At 41.2% G+C, this 24,416-nt stretch overlaps 1 protein-coding gene across 2 annotated transcripts in view; it reads left to right on the forward strand.

Annotated features, from left to right (window-relative positions):
- BMPR1B (bone morphogenetic protein receptor type 1B) overlaps nt 1-22,700 on the forward strand; it is a 231,346-nt gene extending 208,646 nt beyond the window's left edge. For both annotated transcript variants that reach the window (XM_030450219.1, XM_030450218.1), the window contains 9 exons: nt 1,079-1,181; nt 2,056-2,158; nt 7,961-8,057; nt 8,878-9,016; nt 14,490-14,682; nt 15,114-15,411; nt 17,619-17,794; nt 19,180-19,310; nt 22,179-22,700. In XM_030450219.1, the coding sequence (XP_030306079.1) occupies nt 1,079-1,181; nt 2,056-2,158; nt 7,961-8,057; nt 8,878-9,016; nt 14,490-14,682; nt 15,114-15,411; nt 17,619-17,794; nt 19,180-19,310; nt 22,179-22,304 (1,366 nt within the window). In that variant the 3' untranslated portion in view covers nt 22,305-22,700. The remainder of the gene's footprint in view (nt 1-1,078; nt 1,182-2,055; nt 2,159-7,960; nt 8,058-8,877; nt 9,017-14,489; nt 14,683-15,113; nt 15,412-17,618; nt 17,795-19,179; nt 19,311-22,178) is intronic.
- Nucleotides 22,701-24,416: the final 1,716 nt, after the last annotated feature.

Genomic DNA, 24,416 nt, shown 5'->3' on the forward strand with positions numbered 1-24,416 from the left:
GACTCGAGCACAGACCCTATGAGGAGAGGCTGAGGGAGCTGGGGGTGTTCAGCCTGGAGAAGAGGAGGCTCAGGGGAGACCTCATCACTCTCTACAACTCCCTGAAAGGAGGTTGGAGCCAGGGGGGGGTTGGTCTCTTTTCCCAGGCAACTCTCAACAAGACAAGAGGGCACGGTCTCAAGTTGTGCCAGGGGAGGTTTAGGTTGGATATTAGGAAGAAATTCTTTACAGAGCAGGTGATCAGACGTTGGAATGGGCTGCCCAGGGAAGTAGTGGATTCTCCATCCCTGGAGATATTGAAAAAGAGACTGGATGTGGCACTCAGTGCCATGGTCTGGTAACTGCAGCAGTAGTGGATCAAGGGTTGGACTTGATGATCTCTGAGGTCCCTTCCAACCCAGCCAATTCTGTGATTCAATGAGCGATCAATGTACAACAGTCTCAGTAAGTTGCAGCCACACTTTTTGTGTCTTCATCTTCCTCTTTCCATAGCATTCAGGCATTTGACCTTCACTGAGGAAGGATATTTATCACCGGCACCATCTAGCCACGTGGTAGTATACTTGTCCTCCCTCGTACTCATTCTTGTAAACAGAAGCATTATGGACCACTTTAGGCTTATAACCCAAGTTAACAGTTAAGAATGGTGTTGATGATACTGCAAGGACTCAAACTCCAGAGTGTTGCAGTTTCTAATATGGTTAAAACAGGAATCAAAAATTACTCTTAATAATATTTTCTATTTAGCATCTCAAAAACGTTTTTTCCTTCAGGTTCCACACTGTGGTGCAAATACCCATGCACAAAAGGCAGTGTTGATGCTTTCATTTGTATAGGTCTCCTAACACAGTAATGACCACAGGCAGAGAATTGAGGTGTTATTAGGAGGGATTATAGCAGTGAAATAAGTGTTCATAAGTGTTGTGGAAGAACTGCTCAGCTCTTGGAATGCATGGTGGGAAGTTGCCTTGGTTTGTTAATGGCAGATTTGCCTTGCAAGGAAAAGTTTGAAACTATATTCAGCAGCACATTTTGCACTTCAGAACCTTCTCCTGATTGATTCTTTCCTGACCCTCAGCACTGATGGCTACTGCTTCACCATAATAGAAGAAGATGAGTCTGGTGGACATCTAGTCACCAAGGGATGTCTTGGATTAGAAGGCTCAGACTTCCAGTGTCGGGTAAGAAAGCATTTGCTACCAGTGTTAAGGATAGCTGTTAAGTGAGGTGCAGTCAACAGATATTACCATATTCATGTTTTTTTATTTCTATTCCTTTGGCTCTTCACTGCTTGCTGAGGGAAGTGCATTTGTATCTCCAAACGGTCTTCTTAGAGCTGCTTCTAACAACTTCTAGCTAAAGTTTTTGGGTTCAGCACTGCTGTTACAAGTAATACTTTCTCTCAAAGGAAGTTTGTGTTTAGAGAAATGCAGTCTGAATCCTGAAGTCTCCATGATAGCTGTAGTTAGGATGCTATTTGATGAACAGCAGCAATCCCTGTGTGTTACATGCCATTGTGCTTTGGGTTTGGATTTCTGGTGCCAGAAATTCCCTTCAAGTACAGTGGTATCTGATGGAGGGCAAAGCTCACTGCAGGAATGAGAGAGGATGGGCTATGGATCAAGGTGGCTCTAAAGTGTTTGCCTTTCCTAACATCAACCAGTTTTACCTGAGTGCAGGAACAGTCTAACCAGGAAGGTCCATGGATGGTATTTTATCCAGTTTCCCATGAGAGCAGGAGCAGCAGAAAAACCCCTTGTCTTTCTAAGTCTTAACTGCTGAACGTGTATGACTTTCACCGTTCTCTCTTGCACCAGAGTAAACCAGTCTCTTCTAAAGCACTGGGACATCAATAGAAGTGTGTTGGGGGTTGATTAGATCTAGTTGAAATGTTTCTGGGTACACCCAGTGGCAGAAATCCTTACCACACATCCTAGAAATCTGTGACAGACTGCACTCAGCAAATAAACACATTTTTCTCTCAAGTGCCGGAACGACTGCCTATATTTGCAGGATTAACCAGTATTTTGCTTTCTATCAACTTGTTTGTTGCAGGACACTCCTATTCCACACCAAAGAAGATCTATTGAATGTTGCACAGGCCAAGATTACTGTAACAAACACCTTCACCCTACGCTGCCACCGCTGAAAAATCGAGGTAAGGTAAAGTCAAGCGAGTCCCGAACTGATCCTTTCCTGCTGTCCTCCTTGTGCCTTAGTTGTGGCTTGGGAAGAAACAGAGCCAAGCCAAAGCACCCTCTTCTAATTACACATAATTAGAGAAACTGCATTAAACAGTATAGTTGAATCCCTACAAGTTATGTGGGGAGTTGTGCCTTAACCTGATAGTTGCCATTATTCCTATTGCATTAATGCAGTGAATACTCAAGATCTTGTCCTAGCACAGACCTGCAAACTATCTGTGATCCTCCCAAAGGCTTAGGTTAGTCATGGCAGAGGATGCCTCCTATCTATGTTTTTAACCTGATAATAAGACTGAGTCTTTCTTCTAGTTCCTGCTATGTTCATGACTGTAGGTCATAATTCCACACACATCTGGGACCAGGTCTCCAGTGGCTGATCAGTCAGGTCAAATTGACCAAAGTCCATCAAGCTTTTCCTATTTAGAAGACCTAATAATCCTAGTCACTGAAGAGGATTTTCTGCTTGAAAATCTATCTGAAAATAGAGTGTAGTGTAACATTTATTATTATTTATTTATTATTATTTAATTTGCCAAAAATGGACGTAAATGATTTTTTCAGATTCTGAGTCAAGGTTTTAGGTTTTTTCTTTGTTTAAAGATCACTTTCTGAAAGTTGGTAAAACTGCTTTGGCTAGATGTTGCAAAATACATTTTAAAGAAATGTATTCCTAAGTGTCAATTCATCCCTAATGAACTCTTGTCAGCAGTAGCCAGGATTTATGATGGTCAGCAGGGAGTTCAGTCTGTGAATCAGTTCAAGGTTGCAGAATTTGTAACCATGGTGTTCTGAGCTGAAAATCTAGAGTGCAGATGCACTCTGAACTACACAAACAGCAGATATTTACACAAATACCTTCTCAGAGAAAACCTTTGCTCATCTAAGCTGCTCCCTTCATGCCTATGAAATCCTGCACAGATGGACAACAGAACCAAGCCTATGGAGAGTAGTGTGTAAACATTTCAGTGTGTACTGGCAAGCCATTAAGTCAACGAAGCCTCACAAAATTCTAAAGTAAGACCTATGTGCCATTTTGGGGTTTTTTCGTTTTAAGAAGTTCTTTGGACTGAGAGAGAAGCTCCAGAAGGAAGTCAGTGTTTTTTCACATTTACCTTGTGTATTAGTAAATATAATTTCAGTTTGGGAAACACTGCCATGATTTCTTCTTGATGCTGATTGAATTTATTCTACATTAAAACTTAAAAGTACTGAACCCATGTCTTGACACCACACATCTGCCTTATTAAGATTTTGGTTATTTGGTAATACTGTCTGTTGCTTAGAAAGCAATAAAATAAACTTTGATAGTGGCAGAAGTTGTTTGGGTCAATGTTGGTTTTTCTCTCTGTCTGAATGGGTTAAATAAAGCATCACTTGGGCACCCATTAAATTGTAGAAGGAATATTTGTTGAAAGAACAGTTTAACTGAATTGGAATACGATTCTAGCTTCTCTGTGTTGCACTCAACATATTCTGAAAATTCTTGTTTGAAATAAGTTCTTGTGTTGCTGGCATCCTGATATAGTATGTTATGGAAATACATTTTAGGAGATGCTTCATTAAATGTGGCTGGACAAGGCTGCAGTCAGCACCTTTATTAAAGCCTCAATAAATATGTCAGTCTTGTGGTACCTGTCCTAATTTAGAATAGGCTGTCATTGAGCACTGTTACATCAAAGTTAGCATAAACCTTAAGTACTAAGAACAAAAATGAACTTAAAAACAAGCATCTAGGAACAGCTTTCTGACCTCAAAGGAGGTCATGGTCCACTCCTTCATGGAGTCCCAAGACTCCATGAAAAAATACATATGTTCCTCTGTATTTAAAAAACAAACAGAAATTTGGCTTCATATGAACTTGCATCCAAGGTCATGTCTCCTGGGAAAGAGTTCAGGGAGAGCATCCAGCTGCAGGTCAGAGGTTGTTGAACTGCAAATTAACCTGTGCACCAGGGTAACATCTACAAAGGAAAAGGACTTGTGTTTTCAGAGGTCTTTTGCAGACCTATCACGTGCTGGAAGGTAGGATTTACCTGCCCTTCCCCCATGGAAAGAAAGGAGGACTTCAGACATGAAAGTGAGAGCTGGAAGAATTAACCCTGGTCAAAGCAAGACTTGTTAAGCAAGGTGGAAGAAACAACAGCCAAGCCTGTTTTGAGGTCATCATGGTACAGAATTAGCAGGATAAAACACGCCAGAGAAGCCATGAAGTCAATGTACATCTGTCTTATTAAGGAAATGAGAGTCATAACTGGGTCTGATACAACACCTCAGCCTTAAACAATAAAAGATATTCCTGGAAATCCCAGCAAAAGTGCAGGGTGAGACCAGTGGAAAGGAGAAATATATCACTGCTGATTTAGAGCCTATATAAGCAGAAGTGGTGGTGCCACCGTGTCTGGCTCCCTGCCTGTAGAGCTGGTGATGAATGGGCAAGGGAATGATTGGAGGAGTGATGGGGTTTGATGTGTGCACACAGTCTCCACGCCTCAGATTTCACTGGAATTTCTGCTGGGATAGCCGTAACGTTGTGAACTGGAGGGAGCTGAGGAGGGAGGAGAACGTCTTCACCCTTTGATATGCTGACTTCTCCCTTGAACCTCCTGGGTGGCATTTTCAATGGTCCTGTGAAGGGGATGAGTGGGAGAGAAGGGGGAAATCACAGGAAAAAAATGAGAAGCAGCTTTTGCTATCACCAAAGCCCCTCCTTTTGTTGCTCTCTCTCCTTTTCTGTGCTGCTTACCACTGACACCAGCATGCACCGGTGGTACAACAAAACCTGTTAGCATGCCATTTGCTGGGCTCACAAATGAGGTATGTTAAGAAGCTTCCCAAATTTATGCTGTGTTTGTTCTGGATTCCCCTCTCTGTGCTCCTGGTAATCGCTCACTGCTGCCTCTGTGGAAGCTCCTGCTTCGTCTCATAACCTCACTGCTTGGCATGTTGCAGTTGCCAAGTGACATAACACTAAAAAGCACAGAGCTGGACTTGTTAAAAGGTAAAATATGTCCATCATGCAAACTGGCATTGACTGGTACCCTCCCCAGTCTCTACCATGCAGCCCACGAGGTAGTAATTTAGATGGACTCACAGCTGAGCTGCCCCATCCCTCCATCTGGCCAAGGAGATGCTGGAAATGTTGCAGGGAATGGGAAGTTTGTCTTGCTCCTCTCTGGAGAAGAGCACAGGCTGTAGGAGGAAAGAAGAGTTAATGTCCAGAAACACCAGCCTGGCTGGTTTTCAGCACAACAAATGGACATTCCTGTTATAAGACTGGGGCCATGCTTTTAATGTTGTGTTGTCTGTGTGCCAGTGGAGTTATGAAGTTCTGAAGTCAGCAAGCAAATGAAATCCTGCCAAGATGCTTTGAAAAAGTGGGAAGTCCTTGAAAGGTGAGACAAGAGCTCACTTATTCTCAGTATTGCCTCTCATCATACATAGCCAAATAAATAACAAGACATATGGAAGTTATTCTCTCCTTTGAGAGCCAGTTGCATGCCCATGCTGTGTCTGGTGAGATACTATTGAAGCTGTTTGAGCTGGTTTCATCAGCACAGGGGACATCACCTACTGCAAGACTGTCAGCATCACAGCTCCTGCAATCTTCATCAACCACTCCCAGCACAGGGATCAAGATTCCTTCATGTCTTCCATGTTTTCTTTGTGCTTGCATCACATAATTGCATTCAGGTACCAAAAACTTGTGTGGTGTTGGAGTCTTTAAGTTTGTTTGAGAGCTACACAGCACTTTCAAATTGTCTTCTGGCCTCTGGGAAAAACAAAACAAGCCTGCATTTATATTTCTGAATGGGAAAAGCCATTGGAAACATTGAGTGTAGGTTTTGGTTCATTTAAATCCTAGAAATCATGGAAATCTGATTCAAGGTCTGAGCATCTGTATCATCCCTTTCCCAAATGCTTGTACCCATCCTCAGACTGACAGTATGAACAGTTACATGTGCTTTAAAAGTTCTGGTAATGCAGATAAGCGGATTTCCAGGGTTTAACTTCTAGCATACACAAGAATGAGGAAAATCTAAATGACTCCCTCTCCTTCTGACATCAACCTTCAGTACTGCTAAGCACAAAAGGCCAGTGGGAAAACACTTGCTGTGGACAGATACCCAAGATTCTCCCAAGGATAAAATCCCACTGTATGGTCTGCATGCTCTGTTTATCCCCTTCCCATCTGATGGGCTGAGACATCTTAAACTCTTACAAACCACAGGTTTTAGAGGGAAATGGCTGGTGGGAGCTTACAGCCCTTCTAAGCTCTGCTGAGCAGCCATCCCTTTCACCAGAGAGGTTCTGATTCTCTGGGGGGCTCCTGGTTTTGGTCCATTTGGAGTGACAGGCCAGAGAGAAATCTGCTGTGGCAGGGAGAATGTTGGGCTCCGGGGTTTTTCCTGACAGGCATCGTGTCAGTGTCCCCTTTCAAAGGCATCAGCTGTGTCTTGAATGTTTACATTTATTAATGCTCCTGGAGCAGGTAATGGCAGGTAAAAACATCACCAGTGTGGTCAAAAGGTGAGCTCTGTTTGTAGTGGAAAAGGGAAGGAAAGAAATAGTTCGGGGGGCAAAAAAAAGCAGGAGAAACTAGATCTGAAAAATAAAAGAGCCTGACAGTAAACCAAGAGCCCCTTAGGAATCTCCTTGTCTCATTACCCTTGTAAATCTGCAATGTGATAGCCCCGTGGCAGGATGAGTCAGTCAGGAGAGATTTCTGGTGTTTTACAGTATGTTGAGCACTAGCTTGAAAGATGCAAGACAGGCTGAAGAGCTTCAGAAAACATGGTCCTCATTTGCATTTTACCAGAGGGCAACTTTGGAAGGGCACTGTGTGTATCCATATGGTAAAATACTGTAATCTGGGGAGATGAGGGGCAGGGGAGTTTAAAGAAGAAAGTGCTACATTTCTTTTGGTTTTTTTTTTTTTTTTTTCTTCAGAGGAACATGCATGGAGGTCAGGCTCATTTGCCTGTGATGGGAATACGAATCTGGAGATAAATAGCATATTTTAAAGAATATGAGTCTCCCATTCAAAGACTGACTGATATTTTTAACAGTTCTTGTGCAGCAGCATTTTCTACAAGTTATCTGATGCCATTCATTTTCAAAGTGTTTTGCAGAATTGCAGCTGGAAGGATGGTTTTAACCAGCATCATAAGAGGGAGTTGCTGGCACACAGGGCTTCTTTAGGGTGAATGGAGGAGAAAATTCCTGCTCAGGTGTTCAAAACAGAGAGGGATTATTCTGCAGTGATGGAAATACACTTTCAAGGCTTCTTGTCATCACCCTTCTTAAAGGTTGGAGGGTCAGTGATGTCTTCCATCCTAGGATAACTGCAGCTATTCACTTTTTTTATATCAATAGCTAAATGGGATGCTGCTTAATCACAGTGCTTTAAGATTAAGTAATTTCTGTATGTCCTGGCTGATCACTTTAGTAAAGACACCGAGCTGTGGCTTTTAATTGATTTTTCTTTCAGAGCCAAACATAAAATTGCAAACCAAAGGGATATTTTGTCTTGAGGGAGGGCTGGAAAATCAAATAGGCTTTTAAAGGTGCCAGTTCTGCCCCAGTTGTTGAGGGTCAAAGAGGAAGCACATGAAATTCCTGGGGAGTCCAGGGGTGTCTTCACTAAGAAAAAAGGAAACAAACTTGTGCTCTCTGTGCTTTTTAAGGTGTGTCTTTTCATACTGACTTGGTACCCTCTCCTTTTCCAACTTTTCCACCTTCTTTCTTTTTTACCCCAGATTTTGCTGAAGGAAACATTCATCACAAAGCCCTGCTGATCTCAGTGACTGTTTGCAGTGTACTTTTGGTGCTTATCATCATATTCTTCTACTTCAGGTAAGTAAAGAATACCTTACTGGCTTGTTAATGTTCCTCCTGACATTAATCTTCTTATAGACTTAGGAATTTGAAAAAAATCAAGTGGACCTTAAGGAAAAGAAATTAGAAATCATCTTTTTTTTTTAATGAAGAAAAATATTTATTTTATTCATGCTAGTCACGTGTATGTCTGTGACTGATTTCATGTAGCTTTTTTTTGCCTGACATCCTAAAAGGCCATCCAGGTGTAAGCACAGATTATCCTTCACTGAATCTAAGGAAGCCACAGGACAAGTTTTACTTCGGGTAAATAAACCCTAAGGCTCTAAATGTGTTTATGTGGTGAAGAACTAATCATAAAAAAGAGTATACAAGTAAGTATAAGTATAGACAAGTAAGATAAGTATATATCAAGAATGTTATCACAATCTACATACGTTGTCTTTAAACAATTTGTCACATTTTTTATATGGTCCCATGACCCTATGTCCTTCTGGCTCCTAGAAGATCCTCTACAGTCAGTCAAATAAAAACGTATGGTTTTTATTTGGTCTGTGCTTTAAACACATTTTGAATTCCTGGAAGAAAAACATTTGGTGGCTTTGCAAACTTGCACCAGTTTGCACCATCTTTGAGTGCCATACTTAGGAGTTTTGGTGCTGAAAAGAGTTCCTAAAAGTAAAATAATTTAAAAATTGAGCAGTGAGACTGGCACATTCCTCAGGGAAGCAGAGGAAGAAGCTGTGAGTTAAGCAAAGGTGAAGGATGATGTTGCATTATTCATGGCACATATGTTCATGGGATTCAAAGCTAATTTCATTTCCCTCCAACCCGGCAGATACAAGCGCCAAGAAACGAGGCCCCGCTACAGCATCGGGCTGGAGCAGGACGAGACCTTCATTCCGCCTGGAGAGTCCCTGAAGGATCTGATCGAGCAGTCCCAGAGCTCTGGGAGTGGCTCTGGGCTCCCTCTCCTGGTAAGGAAGCAATATTATTTTAATGCAAGTTGAAAAGGCAAAAATGAGTAGAGGGAGAAGACAAAATGAAGCCCAAGGAATTGCATTTGTGTGTCCTCAGTTGTAGTTTTAGGTTGGTTTTTTGTTGTTGTTTTTTTTGTTTGTTTGTTTTTGGTTTGGGGTTTTTTTTTTTTGTTTTTTTGTTGTTGTGGTGGTTTTTTGGTTTTTTTGTTTTTTGCTGTTTTCTCCCAGAAATGACGAAGGTTTAAGCTGGTGAACAGCCAGTTTAGAAGCAGGAGCCTTTTTTTTTTTTCCTGTAAACAAAGCCAAAAAGGTTACTTTTGGTTTTTTCTCTCTACCTCACCTGATTTCTTATTTTAGATACCATAGGGTAAATACAGACTATTATTGCTTACAGAAATCCATCAGGATTTACCCCCTCAGTGTGCAGGGCAGCAGCTGGCTCACTGATGTTGTTTTCTTGCTTTTTATGTGCAACATACAATAGCATTTCAAAGACTGACACATCATCCACGTGTAAAGGGAACTGGAATTCATCAAACCTGGAACCTTTTTATGTGTAGCCTTCACTTTGCATTCAGAAGTCAAGATCAAGTTATTTTTTCAGGTAGTGTGGCAATGCCAAAGGTTAAAGGCAGAGGGATGGAGTTTGTGATTATTTCTGATCCAGCTCCATAAGAAATAAATGCCCTAAGCTCACCTGCTGAAAAAGCAGAAGTTTTAACTTCCTGTGGCAAAACGTTTCTGTTCACCAGGGGGTTTTATTTCTGGGGGTCATAATTGCTTTTTTAGCACTGAAAAAAAAAGCCAGGCTACATATTTAAAATACTACCTCTGAAAATCAATTAGATTGCATTTTCATCTTTCAGAGAGGATATGTCCCCCCTGTCTCCCCAACCTATTAGTTTGTAGTGATCCTATTACTGCAGATGTTTTTCAGCTTCCAAGTCACCTGTCTTTTGCCCACGCAACTTTTTTCTGAACCCTGAAGAAAAAATAAAATGTGAACTTTTATAATTCCTTAAAATGATGCCATTAGGCTGAGTGGTTGACAAAAATCTGACTAAACTCTATTTATTCTGGCAGAAGTGAGTGCTTAGAGTCTCATTTAAATAAAGTGCTGACTTTTTAAAAAATCAGTTTTTCTGACAATTAACATAGGTATTGAGAGAAGAAAAGCCAAGCTGTCAAGTGGATGCTGTGACTGGTTGAAAAACCACAGTAATTTTTCTCTGCTGAAGGAAACTCCATCATTTGGTCTAGGCTTTAAGACAGATCTGTCCTATCCACTACCAGTGTCCCCCTAACAGCCCTAGAAAGGAGGGGTCATGCTTACAATTTAGAACCATTCCAAGTGAATGCTTCCAATTGATTTAATTGAGGAGGATTTTGGGGTTTTTTGCTTTATGGTGTGTTTTTTTTTTATTATTTTTTGCCATAACACCTGCCACATCTTGGTCTTGGTCTGTGCTTGATGCTCCGAGCTGTTAAAATCACAGACACAATATAATAATTTAGAGCAAACAGGAGGAACTTGGTTGTTCTTCTTTGAGAGGATGTGTTTCCAGCAGGGGTAGCAGGTGCCCTGGGGCATCTCATCGCAGCACAGGGCTTGATACTTCATCCCAGGATGCTCTTGAGACCAAAAAAAATGAAGCCACACTGGTGACATCTTGTGCTTTGTACCTTCCTCAGCCCTAGTGAGCTGGTTGAAGATGGGATCTATGCTCTTAATGGTCCTCCCAGGTCTTCTCTTGCAGTGGACAGAAAGGTAGTGTAACGAGGCAACCAGGTGCCACTAATTGCCAGGGAGTGAGCATGAGCTTGTGTCAAGCCCACCTGTGCCCAATTAGGGTGGGCCCCCTGGTCCTGCTCATGCGCAGTTGGGGCCCGCCCTAATCAGGCACAGGTGGGCTTAACACAAGCTCATGCCCACTGCCTGGTAATTAGTGGCACCTGGTTGCCTCGTTACACTACACAGAAAAAAATAACTTATCTGCAGATTAACTGCTGAAATGGCCAAGGTGACATCTCAGCTGGGTCTTTGCTCAGTGTCTCTCAGAGCTGTTTCACTAATCCATAAAGCAAAAACCATCCTTTTTTCTGCTGTCCTCCCCCCTCCTCTCTCAAGCCTGGAGTCTTTGCAGCCACTGGACCAACTGTTCTTCCTGAAGGCATTTTTTCCCCTGTCTCCTTGCTTATGAAAATGCTGACATTTTTTTTTTACTCATAATTTCCCTTTAAGTGATATTCTTCTGTGGAAAAGAAGAAAAATGAGAACTATAATGAATCTTGCACTTGGTAATAGATGTTTGCTTCATGTCACAGTCAGCTACAACCACTCCAGGCTCTCTAGAAATGCAGATTAATACCACTGGGCCCATGCCTGAAGCAAGAATATAGAAAGTGCCTGACAGGGAGGCTCTAGACTTTATTGGTGGAGAATTTAAACTCTTATTATGTCTTATGGAAAGACTGAAACATCCAGAGATAATAATTTAGCAAAGTCAGCTGCAAAGGTATTACAGAATGTCACTTCATGCTTAACAGTAAGGTTTTCCTTTTGTGCAGAGCATCTGTTCTAGTTGGCTATAAGTATTATACCAAAACCAAGATTTTATTAGCCAAGACATTCAGCAAGTATTCTTTTTCCTGACCTTTTCACACTTCTGACAGAATGAATTGCTGCCAGTCAAATGCTGCCAATCAAATTTTAAACCAACAAAAAATACAGTAATTTGTAAATAAAGGCTTTGAGCCAACAAACTGAGGTGCATAATCAAATCAAGGAGAACCCTGTTGGCTTTAACAGAGCAAGAACTGGAGGTGAAGCTGTTGCCCCTGTGAATCCTCAGGAAAAACTGTGGAAGATTAGATGCTGGGGATGGTTATTTCAGTATGAAGTGTTTGTTGGATTACAGTTTGGTCTCTAATGTTAATTTTTTCTCAACTTCTCTTCCAAAGAATTTCACTTTTCAAGGGTTTTTATCCCAGCCATAGGTATCAAATTATCTGTTCAAAAATACTGAAGTTATAAAAGGCTGATTTGTCTGAATTTCCATCTGCAGTAGCTGAAGATGTTTAACTGAACGTCAGAAAAATAGAACTCAGAAAGTGGAAATAGTAATTGGAGTGATTCCAGTCAGGGAGAAGAAACAAAGGGCCATGAAACCTCACCTGTCTGCTTACAGAGCTCAAGTAGCAAAATATACAGATTTGAAAATAAATTAAAAAACCCCACCCCACTCAGTGTGAATAATTCACATGAACACAGCATTCAGCATGCTTCTGAAATCAGTTCATCCAACAGTTTTGATGAACTAATACATTTTAGAAATCATAATCGGTTTATGATTCAAGAAAGGGCTAAAATCCTTAAAATAAAATATAAATAAATTATAAATATAAATAAAATATAAATAAATTGTCTACAGGAAATTGTTTGAGCAGTGCTAGCAAGAGGAAACCAAGTTAAGGCCCTTCACATAGTATTCTGCCGCCTGCAAACCCATAACAGAAATGTGTTTTTCATTTTCTTAATGTAATTTAGTAAGGAACTTTTCATCATTAAGTATTGTAATTCCATGTACTTCATGATGCCATTACATATATTTGCACAAATTAAATTACTTGATATAACTGCATTATTGCTCAGGATGCATTTTTAAAATGGGCAAAAGAGAAAGCAACAATGCTGAAATGTCATTACAGAATGTTGTAGCAAAATTCCAATGTAATATAACTATTGTTCAATCACTATATGAGAGCATAAAAGATACTAAAGCAGTTTAAAAAATTAAAGCTAATCTCTGTTCTTGGCTTTCACTGATTTTAATAAAAAATGATGACACTGAAGCAACAATCTTGAAAGTCTGATGGTGCATTGCAGGGTTAAGAAAATGGAATTCTGTGTAAATGACTGAAGAAAGCTGGGACTTTTCAAACAGCTTTGCATAAATGCCACTGGATGTTTTTGTCCTTTAAATTATATAATATGAAAACCAGTAATGTATTTGCAACATAAATGCTACTAGACCTAATCTAGTACGTTTTATACATTCATGCTGCAGTGGAGTTGTGGCAGTCCTGCTCAGCATTCTCAAGGGATAACAAATGAAGCAAATTATTTTAAACCCAAGTTTTGATCACTGCTGATCAGCCAATATTGCAAACGTATTAGGGGGGTCACATGAAATGTATATAATTTCATAAGCATTCAGACAGTGCACACTTGCTGCAATAAACTGCTTGAAATGTTTTGTATGGATGGTGCCAAAACTTAGAGACCTCAAACTTGCACTTGTCCAGATTTTGTGTCCAGGTTGGGCCAGATGAAGAACTCTCTGCTTTGGAGGTTATAAAGATACTTGCTTTCACATTCTTGTTAAATCCTGACACCAGAAGGCAGCTGTGGATTGAACTGGCAATGCACAAGCCCAGGACATTTCAATCCCCTATTAAACCAGAGTTGAGGTTGAGTCAACCATGAACACCAGTGGGTTGTGTTGCAGCATCTCCTTGTGTTCTTATTTGTGAACTTTTAGAAGTGTGGGATCTGCAGACATGCTCCAAACCTATGAGGATATATTAGCTTCCACTTATCCAATCCTTTTTGTAGTCATAAAAGCTTTTTACATGTAGAATCTGTCCATCTGCTCCATGAGGTCTTCCATCCTTACAAGAAGAATTTCTGCAGTGCTGAGTATATTGATCTGACATTAAACTGCACAAATAGTTTGACTTTAGCTTCAGTTCATGGTACAGGGAAGCTGGTACAGACACTAAAAGGGAAGATTTAAAGCTGTGCTACCATATCTTGGAAAAGAAAATTCCTATATTTTATTACTCTGTACTGATGGTTATTAAAATTACTGTAGGTGTGTGGGTTTCAGCTGTGTAAGTAGTGGCTGAGGTTCCCAACAGGAAATTTATATTCTGAAAGTGTTAGGCATGGGATTTTCAGGGAAGGTGATAGGAAGCTGCTCTGTAATTTTGCTGGTTTTGGAGCACTGGTACCCTTTTGGCTCTTGTGAGCCTTCACTCTCAGTGGTGTTGGGTACGAAAGAAATATTCCAGTGTAACAAAAAATCCATTAGCTGCCACTTTGGAATATTGTTTGGGTTGGGAGTGGGCAGGAGTGTTTTCTGTCACAGTGTTTCCAAAGACAGCAAACAAAATTCTCCAGGAAAACAAAATTTTCAAGGTTAATAGCCAAATATTTCCTTCACAGGGACCACTTTGCTTTCTTGAGGTGCATTTGGGGAATATATGGCAAAGCTTTTTCCCTCAGCAGTTCCTGGAGGAAAGAAGGAGCCTGAGTGTCAGGGAGCTTTGCAGAAATCCACATGGGAATAGCTGCGTGTCATTCTTTTCAGCTGCCTTGCTGTGCAGGGAGGAGACACAGAAGGAGGGGAGGTAAATGCAGAAGGTTTCTCTGGAAAAACTCTGAACCCCCTGTCTTGGCATTCCACAGGTTCAAAGGACCATTGCAAAACAGATTCAGATGGTGAAGCAGATTGGAAAAGGTCGCTATGGAGAAGTCTGGATGGGAAAGTGGCGTGGGGAAAAGGTAGCTGTGAAAGTGTTCTTTACCACGGAGGAGGCCAGCTGGTTCAGAGAAACAGAAATCTACCAGACTGTCCTGATGAGGCATGAAAATATTCTCGGTGAGTGAAATTATAGAGAACTGTTTGAGAGTGTTCAGGTTTCTGAAGCCCAATAATTTTGTATTTTCTGTTGTCTGAAACCCTTTCCTGTGTGCTTTGTTACCTGCTGTGATCCTTAATTACCCACTGAGCACTTTTCAAAAGAAAGATGTTGCAAAGATTACTGAAACATAAATAAAAGTTAAAAATAATAGGACTTAAGGACTGCTATTCCAAAGACAACGTCTTTTTCTGCCACCTGAATTTTCATGGCTGAGCTTTCTGAAAAATAAATTAAAGGCTAGAGGTGAGGCGTAGTTGCATGTAAGATGAAAGAAATTAAATATGTTATTAAAAAGAAAACTCAACAATTGGAGTGGCTGACAGTCCAGAGTTCTGAGGAGTCAAAAAAAGCCCTGAGAAGTGTTAATTTGAAACTCTCTTTCTTTCAGGCTTCATTGCTGCAGACATTAAAGGTACAGGATCTTGGACCCAGCTGTACCTCATCACTGACTACCATGAGAATGGCTCACTTTATGACTATCTCAAGTCTACTACGTTGGACACCAAAGCCATGCTAAAACTTGCTTACTCCTCTGTTAGTGGCTTGTGCCACCTGCACACTGAGATCTTCAGTACTCAGGGCAAGCCTGCTATTGCTCACCGGGACCTAAAAAGTAAGAACATCCTGGTGAAAAAGAATGGCACCTGCTGCATAGCAGATTTGGGCCTGGCTGTTAAATTTATCAGGTGAGTAGAAGTGAGGAGAGCAAGAAAATGCTGGCAGATCTGATGCAAATGCTGGTTTAGCTGTTGATCCAGAGCCAGTGTACACATGTGGGTAAGCACCTGCAGTGGATGTGCATGTCTTTCACCTCTAGGTGAGGTGGGTTTACCTGTGCAGGTGAGAATGTCCCCTGAACACAAAATATAGGTGTATAAATAGCTGCTTTTTTAGTTACTAAGCATGGGTTGCATTTGCATTAAGGTCCAGTTTTCATCATTTCATCCTTATGTCAGTAAACTTGTCAGTGAAGCTTTCAGCTTTCCTGATCCCAAGATAATTCACTCACAACTTGTACAGAATACTACTACTCGTTTGCACAAGTTACTAATAGGGATTTATTGAAAAGCACTCCATTAGGGCTGCCTTTTTTATTTTATTTTATTTCCTACAAATCAAATTGACGAAGTACAGATTTTATTTCTGAAATGGCTTTTAAATTTGATTTTTTAAAAATGGTTTTGTGTTTAAACTACTTGGAGCAGACAAGTAGGACTTCTGGGATTAAGAAAGAAGTGAAAGAAGTCACTGCAGTGACATTTCCATTGAAAAAGGAGCTTGAGCTCTTTGATGGTGGTCCTCATGGTGTAGACATGTTACAAAGCCTCTGTTTTTTTCTGTGCACAGAAATGTGGCCATGGACTGAAGGTTTCTCTTTCAGAAACCACGTGCTCCCTGAAGTATAAAAAAAATTTAAGAATTCTGTACGAATCTTGAACTGAAATTATTCAAAGTGTAAAGAAAGGGGATTTTAATGAGTTCTTCTCACCATTCACTTATCTACCAGGTTCCTTGGTTTTTCCTTTTTGAACCTGACCTTTCTTTAGGAGATAAGAAAAGAATAATTTTACTTTGAGGAAGTAGGAGCATAGAAAACAGCTTGGAAATACAGTATTTGCTTTAGAATCTCAGGGAAGAAATTCACCCTTTGCAGGTAGACCTTGCCTGACAAGTGCAGTGCTCAGGTGTGAACCAAGAAGAACTGGGAACTACCAAGTGTTGCTGTTAAAAATGGAATATCTGTTTGTCACAGCCCAAGTGGAACTCACATTATGTACCCAAGCTTATTTTCACACTGACTCCTTTCTTAGAAAGCATTTCTCAGGAATGTTCAATGACCAGGAACCTGAAAAAGTAGTTGAAATGGTTGCACTCTGCTGAATCTAATAAGTTTCCTGAAGTTCTCTGCATTTCTCATTTGATTAGAACTATTGCAAGACAGTGTAGATTTATGTTATATTCTTGAAGGTATAGAGAAATGCCACCATACACAGTGACTGTGGAGGTGACTGGTTGTACCTCAGTCTCAGTTTTAGGTTTTTTTGTCTTTTTCATGATGGTAAATGAACAATTGATGTAGGTGAAGAAAATTACAGAAGTTGTATTATTATTCTGCGAGATTTTATTCACTCCATCATGTTTTAAATATGTGTATTTTGGAGGTAGGGAAAGAGAAACAGAACTTTTAAAGCAGCCCACAGTATACACCATGTATTAAGCCTTTATAAACTGCAACCTGATACAAATGAATCTGAGATAGTAAAAAATAAAATAGATCCAGTGACATCAATAATGGACATTTGCTAAATATGGGGGTTCTCTTTTGTTCAGTGTCTGAGGTGTGACACATTTAATTAGATTTTTTACAGTTAAGTCTCTGTGTTTACACATCCTGATGTGTAAAGCTTGGGAGAGATCAGACATAACACTTGCACAAAAAAAATTCCTTGCAGATCTGATGCACTCTAGGTAAGTGATAGTGCCCCAGCTATTTATTGTCTTCCATTAATTGCTAAAATTAAAGCATTAGGTGGTGAAGTATATTAAGAAAACGGCATTTAATGAAGATTTGATTGTTATCACCAGCATTAGAGCTCGGGCTAATGCTAATGAAATCTCCCAAATGTTTCAGCATCCCTGTTGAGTGTTATCTCCATTGGGATTCTGCATTTAATGTTTCACATAGCCTCAGGCAGGGCAGCCTTGGGAGGAGGTTTGCTTTCACACTAAGAGGGTTTCTTGCAAGAATTATTCCATTAAGATTATGCATTACTTTTGACCCTGTTGGAGAGTGGATGTGGTGTGAATATGCTACTCCACCCATCTAAATTGCTAAGCTACTTCTTTGCATGCTTGATGCCTTTTTTTCCCCCCTCCCTTCTTTTTCTTCTAGTGATACAAATGAAGTAGACATCCCTCCAAACACCCGTGTAGGAACAAAACGCTATATGCCTCCTGAGGTCCTGGATGAAAGCTTGAACAGAAATCACTTTCAGTCCTACATCATGGCTGACATGTACAGTTTTGGACTCATCCTTTGGGAGATAGCAAGGAGATGTGTTTCAGGAGGTAAAGGGCTGGGAGATCACTTTTAATTAATTAATTTTTAATTGCGTCAGCGAGCCCCGTTTATAGCTCAAGTCTTCCATTACAGCCTTTTCTCTGGTTAATTGTTTTTACTGTAATAGACAAATGTGGATAAATCATACAGATAACTCTTAATATCAGTTCTCTTGTTGAAACTTCGTTTGCAGCATCACTCAGTGCTATTTCAACAGCAGAAATTTAGACTGCATTTTAATGGCTCGTTCTAAGGCAGTGGGTGCCTGCACTGAAGGAGGAATATGGAACTCATATGGGCACCTTTTCCAATGGCAACGCTTTTTTGCTGGACTGAGGGCATTCAGCTATTTTAGCACAAAGGAAATAGTGATTTATTTGTTTTCTTGGAGTTAAATAGAAGGAGGGGGACAAAAAATCAGGGGCATGTTCTGCTGCTATTTAAAATGCATAATCTGTTTATAAGATAAGTTTAAAAATAAAAAAAAAAAACAGAGGGAAGTGGCACTTACTAGATTGTTTTTATACCAGTAATGTGCTTCATTTCCTTCTGATACCAGGCATTCAAGTGTGAGGGCAGCAAAGATAAAGCAGTGCAGCCAGCTGCAGATCTGGGGCATAGATCCATCCATGTATGTATAGGCTATGTGTGCCTTCTGCACCTGGAGCTCAATATAGTGCAGAAATGATGGGTGTTATTACATCTATTTTGCCACTGAGGAAAGGTAAATGCAGAGAAACCACTTGGCAGCTGTTATGGGCCAAATTGGTGGCAAGTAAAGGTAGAGGATGTCTCTCTCAGGTCTACAATCCCTTAACCAGACTTTATGGATCTTTAAAGCCTGCAGTGTTGTTCTGAATGTTCACTCCATGCTTACACCAGAGAAGCTGAATTTTGCTGATGAGCAGCAACATGATCCCTGTGTTTACAAACACATTGCAGTGATGCAGTGTAAAATCTGTAATATTGTTGTCATAGTTGCTGTGCAAAAGGAATGGTCCCATGCCATGTTCTGAGAAGGCACAGAAATGCTCTTTAATATATACCAGGTCTGCTGATAATGAGACCTAGTTAAAGGTTAATTCTCTGCCGATGCTCTGATATAGACCCTGTGCTTATAGTTCTTTCTGTGGTAACTTAACTGGACTGGAGAGCAGTGATAGAAACTATTTCACTTGGCAAGTTCCTGTGCTTCTGGATTAAGATACCAATCCAGTCTTTACGTGGCAATGGTTAAACTGGAACTTGACTGTAAAACAGATTTCTAGAGCAGGGAAATTCTTTCTAAGACATGCAGCTGATTGTTGAAGAGTGTGCTCTTCTAAAACAAGAGGGGAAGAGGGTAGTGAAAGGTGTCTTCTGCAAGTAATGAGCAACTAATTGCTTCTTTCAGGAATAGTTGAGGAATACCAGCTTCCATACCACGACCTTGTGCCCAGCGACCCCTCGTACGAGGATATGAGGGAGATTGTGTGCATCAAGAGACTGCGCCCTTCGTTTCCCAACAGATGGAGCAGTGATGAGGTACCAACCCCCCTGAAATGCAGCTTAGGTTTTTAATCAGAGTGAGTGAGCGAGGGTGACCCAATTCTGTATGATTTTGATCACGGAGGAGCTTTGCCACTGTTGCCTCCGCCAGTCGCAGTGTAACAAAGCTCAGGAAGAAGTGTGAAGTTCTCAGATGTCCCCACTGAAGGTTTCAGAGCCCCAGGAGGTGTAGTTTACAATATTTGCAAGCAAATTTCTTTGTGTGCTATTTACCAGATCCCACAGTGGTAGCAGGCTGTCCTCAGACCTTCTTTGTCTGTCTATTTTCCCCTTGCACTCATTTTACTTGCTGCTCCTAGCATTAAATATATAGTAATGTAATATTCTAATATATATTTGTCTTATATAAATATATTAATAATAATGTATTAAATAAACAATGCAATAACAGTATTAAATTAGTGGCTAGGCAAAAATTTTGGAACAGAAGTTGTTTTGTATAGTGTAGTGGCAGTGTACTTAGTGTACTGACAGCTGCTTCAGTGTGTACTGATAGGTGGAGTGCAGTTCCAACCTCTTTCTTTTTTTAAGCAGGAAATCTATCCTGTCTCTTTGAAATGAAATGAGAATTCAGCTTCTCTGCGATCTCAGGTGTGCAGGCTTGGGAACACAGTTTTATCATGGTTTTATGCTAGAATGAGCACAGGATATTAAATTTCACTGTTGGAGTATTGATGTGCAATAGTACTGAGGAGCACTGCTCACTCACCCTGTTACATCTTACAGGGTAAGTGCTCAGTGGAGCAGGGACCAGTGCTCAGGGACCTCTTTGCATATTGGTAAAGAGAGCTATGGATGTGGCCTTTAGAGGAAACACAAGATCCAAAAAATGCTTTCCAGAAAAAAATAAAGAGGTGAGAGGACTGAGGAAAGGTCTGAACTCTCCCTGCTGAGCATCTGTAGCAGAGCAAAGTTGTGCTGTTGGAACTGGAGATGAAGAGCTGAGGTACTGCAGACAAACCAGCCCAGTGCTTTCAAGAAGAAGGGGTCATTAATCATGTTAATTGGTACAGTTTAATGCTGCAAAGTTTTCTACAGCTGCCATTTGGGATTAGTGGTGTATAGATGAATATTATGAATTATGACCCTGCTCTGGCAGAGGGGGTTGGACTTGATGATCTTTTGAGGTCTCTTCCAACCCCCAACTTTCTATGCTTCTATGATTATGTGGGTAGAAGAAGGATTTAGGTGGCATGAGATGTAGGCAATTTGGGAATGTGAGGGGAAAATTAAACAGCCTCCCTCAGAGGCCAGAGGACTTGTGCAAGAAGCCCATGTAGGAAGATCTAATCAAGACTCACCTGCCTCATCTTCTCTCTAGCCAAATCCCTCTGAGCCTTCACACCAGGAGTAGAAACACTGGAGGAAACCTGGGAAGGGAGGCAAGCAGAAGTACTGAGGATTGGGAAAGCTCATTGAAAAAACTGTTCTTGATTAATTGGTCAGTGTCATCAGTAATCCCAGTTCAGGCATTCTGGCAATGAGGGGCAACCTTGTTAGTGCATAAAAACTTGTGTATCACCAAAGCACATTGATAAAAATCCACATTAACCTGGAATGTGTTAGGCTGCTCTGGACACTGCTGGTGGTGCTTATGCTTAATGCTTTTCAAGGTTTGCATTGCTTTTGGCTCTTGAAAATGGAGAGCAAGTTGAACAAGATGGAAAACTTCTCTTTTCCTATTGTAAGCAAATCTTCAGGCAGCATAAATGCTGATGGGGTCATCACCTAGCTCCAGTGGCTTATGTGATACTTTATGTTTGGAAGAAGGTGATAGACAGAGCAGGGATGTACAGTCCTTTTCCAGGAGGGAAAAGGAAATGTTGAGATGCTGTCAACCAAAGAATTGTTCCTGGGAGTCAGAGGTGATTCTGTCAGTGTTTGGGAAGTGAGCAGAGCATGGAGTGGGACAGGGTAGAGCTGAGCCAGGGGCTTGTATCACAGAATCACTTGGGTTGGAAGGGACCTCAGAGATCATCAAGTCCAACCCTTGATCCACTACCACTGTGGTTCCCAGACCATGGCACTGAGTGCCACATCAGTCTCTTCTGAAAAACCTCCATGGATGGAGAAGCCATGACCTCCCTGGGCAGCCCATTCCAATGCCTGATCACCCTCTCTGTAAATAATTTCTTCTTAATATCCAACCTAAACCTCCCCTGGCACAGCTTAAGCCCATGTCTTGTCTTACTGGCAGCTGCTACAACCAACCTGGCTCCAACCTCCTTTCAGGGAGTTGTAGAGAGTGATGAGGTCTCCCCTGAGCCTCCTCTTCTCCAGGCTGAACACCCCCATCTCTCTCAGCCTCACCTCATAGGATCTGTGCTTGAGTCCCTTCACCAGCCTGGTTGCCCTCCTTTGGACCTGCTCCAGGACCTCAATATCCTTCCTGAACTGAGGGGCCCAGAACTGGACACAGGACTCAAGGTGTGGCCTCACCAGAGCCAAGTCGCAGGTAGCTGGGGAGGAGCTGTAGGTGCATGCTCACCCTGGGCTGGACCCAGGCTGTTGGCTGAGAAAAGTGAATTCCACAGGGTTCATAAAGGAAAGAGCTTGCTGTACAGAGGTGCTTGTCCAGGTCAGGCTGCATGGGCTGGACAAGAGGAAATAAGTGATTTTGTAGAGCATAGAACCAAGTCTATGCTACAACTTAGTAAAAAATTTTAAGAGTAATTGCCGAATTTGGAGACCTCTCCTTAATACCGAGAACAATCTTGTACCAGACAGCATGTTGTCTTTTGTTTTGGCTGCCCTTAGCACAGAACTCCTTTCAGCACTGCCAGCAGCTGCAGTCTCCTCATCCACTGACCCAGCTGGGACTTTCTCTCTCGTTCCTCTCCGCAGTGCCTACGGCAGATGGGGAAGCTGATGATGGAATGCTGGGCTCACAACCCTGCCTCCAGACTCACAGCTCTGCGGGTCAAGAAAACACTTGCCAAAATGTCAGAGTCCCAGGACATTAAACTCTGACTCAGCCAGAGGCAGCTCTCCTGGAGGCCCATGAGAGGGGACAAGTCAGAAGTCCTTGAAGAGGTATCAAACATCTTCTTTAACAAGTACCATGAATGCAGTTGTGCTCAAGAGCAGCTGTAAGTTTGTTTGACAGCTTTTGAGAAGACTTTTCTTTGCATAAATCAGCTGTGTTTTGACATACAAGATTGGAAGAGGCTTGTCTGCCCTTGTTTACACAGGGAAGTAACAGTTTTAGTAACTGGTTTAAGATTATGCATGTTGCTTTCCATGAAAGCCACTTATTATTTTATTATTATTATTGTTATTATTATTTTGATTGTTTAAAAAGATACTGCTTTAAAGTTTATGAAAATAAAACTTTTGGTTAGAAGTAAAAAGATGTATATTGTTACATAAAAAAAAAAATATTGGAGGAAACTGCTGAAAATGAAAGCAAAGCATCTTTTTCATTTTTAAAGAGACTGTTGTACTCCAGTGTTTAAAACAAAAGTTGCACAGCTCAGAGAAGCTGTAATGGAAACCATCTTAAAAGCCACTTACCTGCAGAGATACTTTCCATAGCCCTGTGGGTGCTGGTGGTTCTCAGTATAGAGGGGGAGCCCAGTTACCTCCCAGTTATATCCCCACCATCGTTAGCACCAGGGTTGCTGTGGGTGGCCCATCCCAGTGGGGGTTGTACTTCATTTAAGCTAATTGGGAGCCATCTGCATGTGATTTGGTGTAACTTGTTTGAAAAAGTTCTTCATGTTCCTAGGAAGTCTGCTGGGTATGATACCAGGATGATAAAAAAGTTGCCCTTTTCTTGGCTTTTTTTTTTTTTTCCTTTTCTTTCCCCTGCAAAATGAAGTATTTTGTGTGTGAGTGGAAATGAAGCACACACTTGGTTAATTTGAAACTTCTGTGACTTACATACACAACTGTTGGGTAAAAAGAAGGTTCCTTGTGAGAAGAAATCACTGATTTACTCTTTTAATTTGTGTAAACTGATTTAGTCTTTCATCTACAACCACAGCTGGTGCTTTCTGACTGCAGTAGGAAGATGCCAGAGAAGGACCATGGGACTTGGGTGGGTGGTGAGGGCTGGGTACCTGGTTTCTCCAGGGCTCCTTCTGCTGTAGTGAGAAGCACCCCAAACCCAGCAATTTGGCTTAAGCTTCATCTAACTTAATATTTCAGGTGGCCTTCCAGAAGCTTCCATGCCTCTGAGTGCCACCATGGGGTAGGGACAGGTTCCATCACCATGCTGGGGCTGCATAGGATTGTGGTTCCCAGCAAGAGGAGCTTTTGGGAGAGAAGATCAATGGAAAAAGGATTTGCCATCTTCCCTCATTCCTCCTTCCTAGGGATGCAGCAGTTGCTGTGATGTTGATAATTCAGAAGGAGAAATGAAAGGTGAAACATTCTCTGTGAAGTATTTTCTTTGGAAAGGTCTCTCTTTGTCATATTGTCAAAGCTGAGCTGTATGGGAGTTACTGGTTTACTCTTCTTTACTCTTAGTTTTTCTGCCTACCTGTGTTACTTCACTAGATGGTGTTCAGTTTAATTTTGAAATAAGTCCTTACAAATTCTCCTTTGATTATGCTAAGCCTATTTCAGAACTGAAGTAATTGCCGTGCTGGATTTAGCCTCAGCATTTCTGTAATGCTCCTTTTTTTGCCTTTTTGGACAAATCTGATTTATTTGTGGTAGGTAGGTATATAATTGGGGTTTAGCTGTACAGCTCCCTGAAGGTATTTCTAGTTGGAAAAAATTACCATTTTATACTTTCAAGCTAACAGAGACAAATATGCAGGTTTAAGAGAGCCAGCAAGACCTCCGTGATTATAGCTGTTAAAAAAGGCTAATCAGAGGATTTTTGTTAATTAGAGTGCTTTTTCTACAGTGCAGCTTCCCTGCCTGTACCCAGTAATACCAAGCAATAAAAAAAAATCAGTCTCTGAGAGTTAAGAGTACACCAAACCATAGCCTGAGGAGGGGTGATGCTGTTTTCCTCTGTCTTTAGTAAACTCTGCTTGCAAGGCTGAGAGTGGAGTTTACTCCTTTCCTTGGCTTGAATATTTGTGTCCTAAAATTAGGGGGATAGCTCAGCCTCTCTTTCTATCTCTGAGA

Source organism: Calypte anna, chromosome 4A (assembly GCF_003957555.1).
Source record: "Calypte anna isolate BGI_N300 chromosome 4A, bCalAnn1_v1.p, whole genome shotgun sequence".
Lineage (NCBI taxonomy): Eukaryota > Metazoa > Chordata > Aves > Apodiformes > Trochilidae > Calypte > Calypte anna.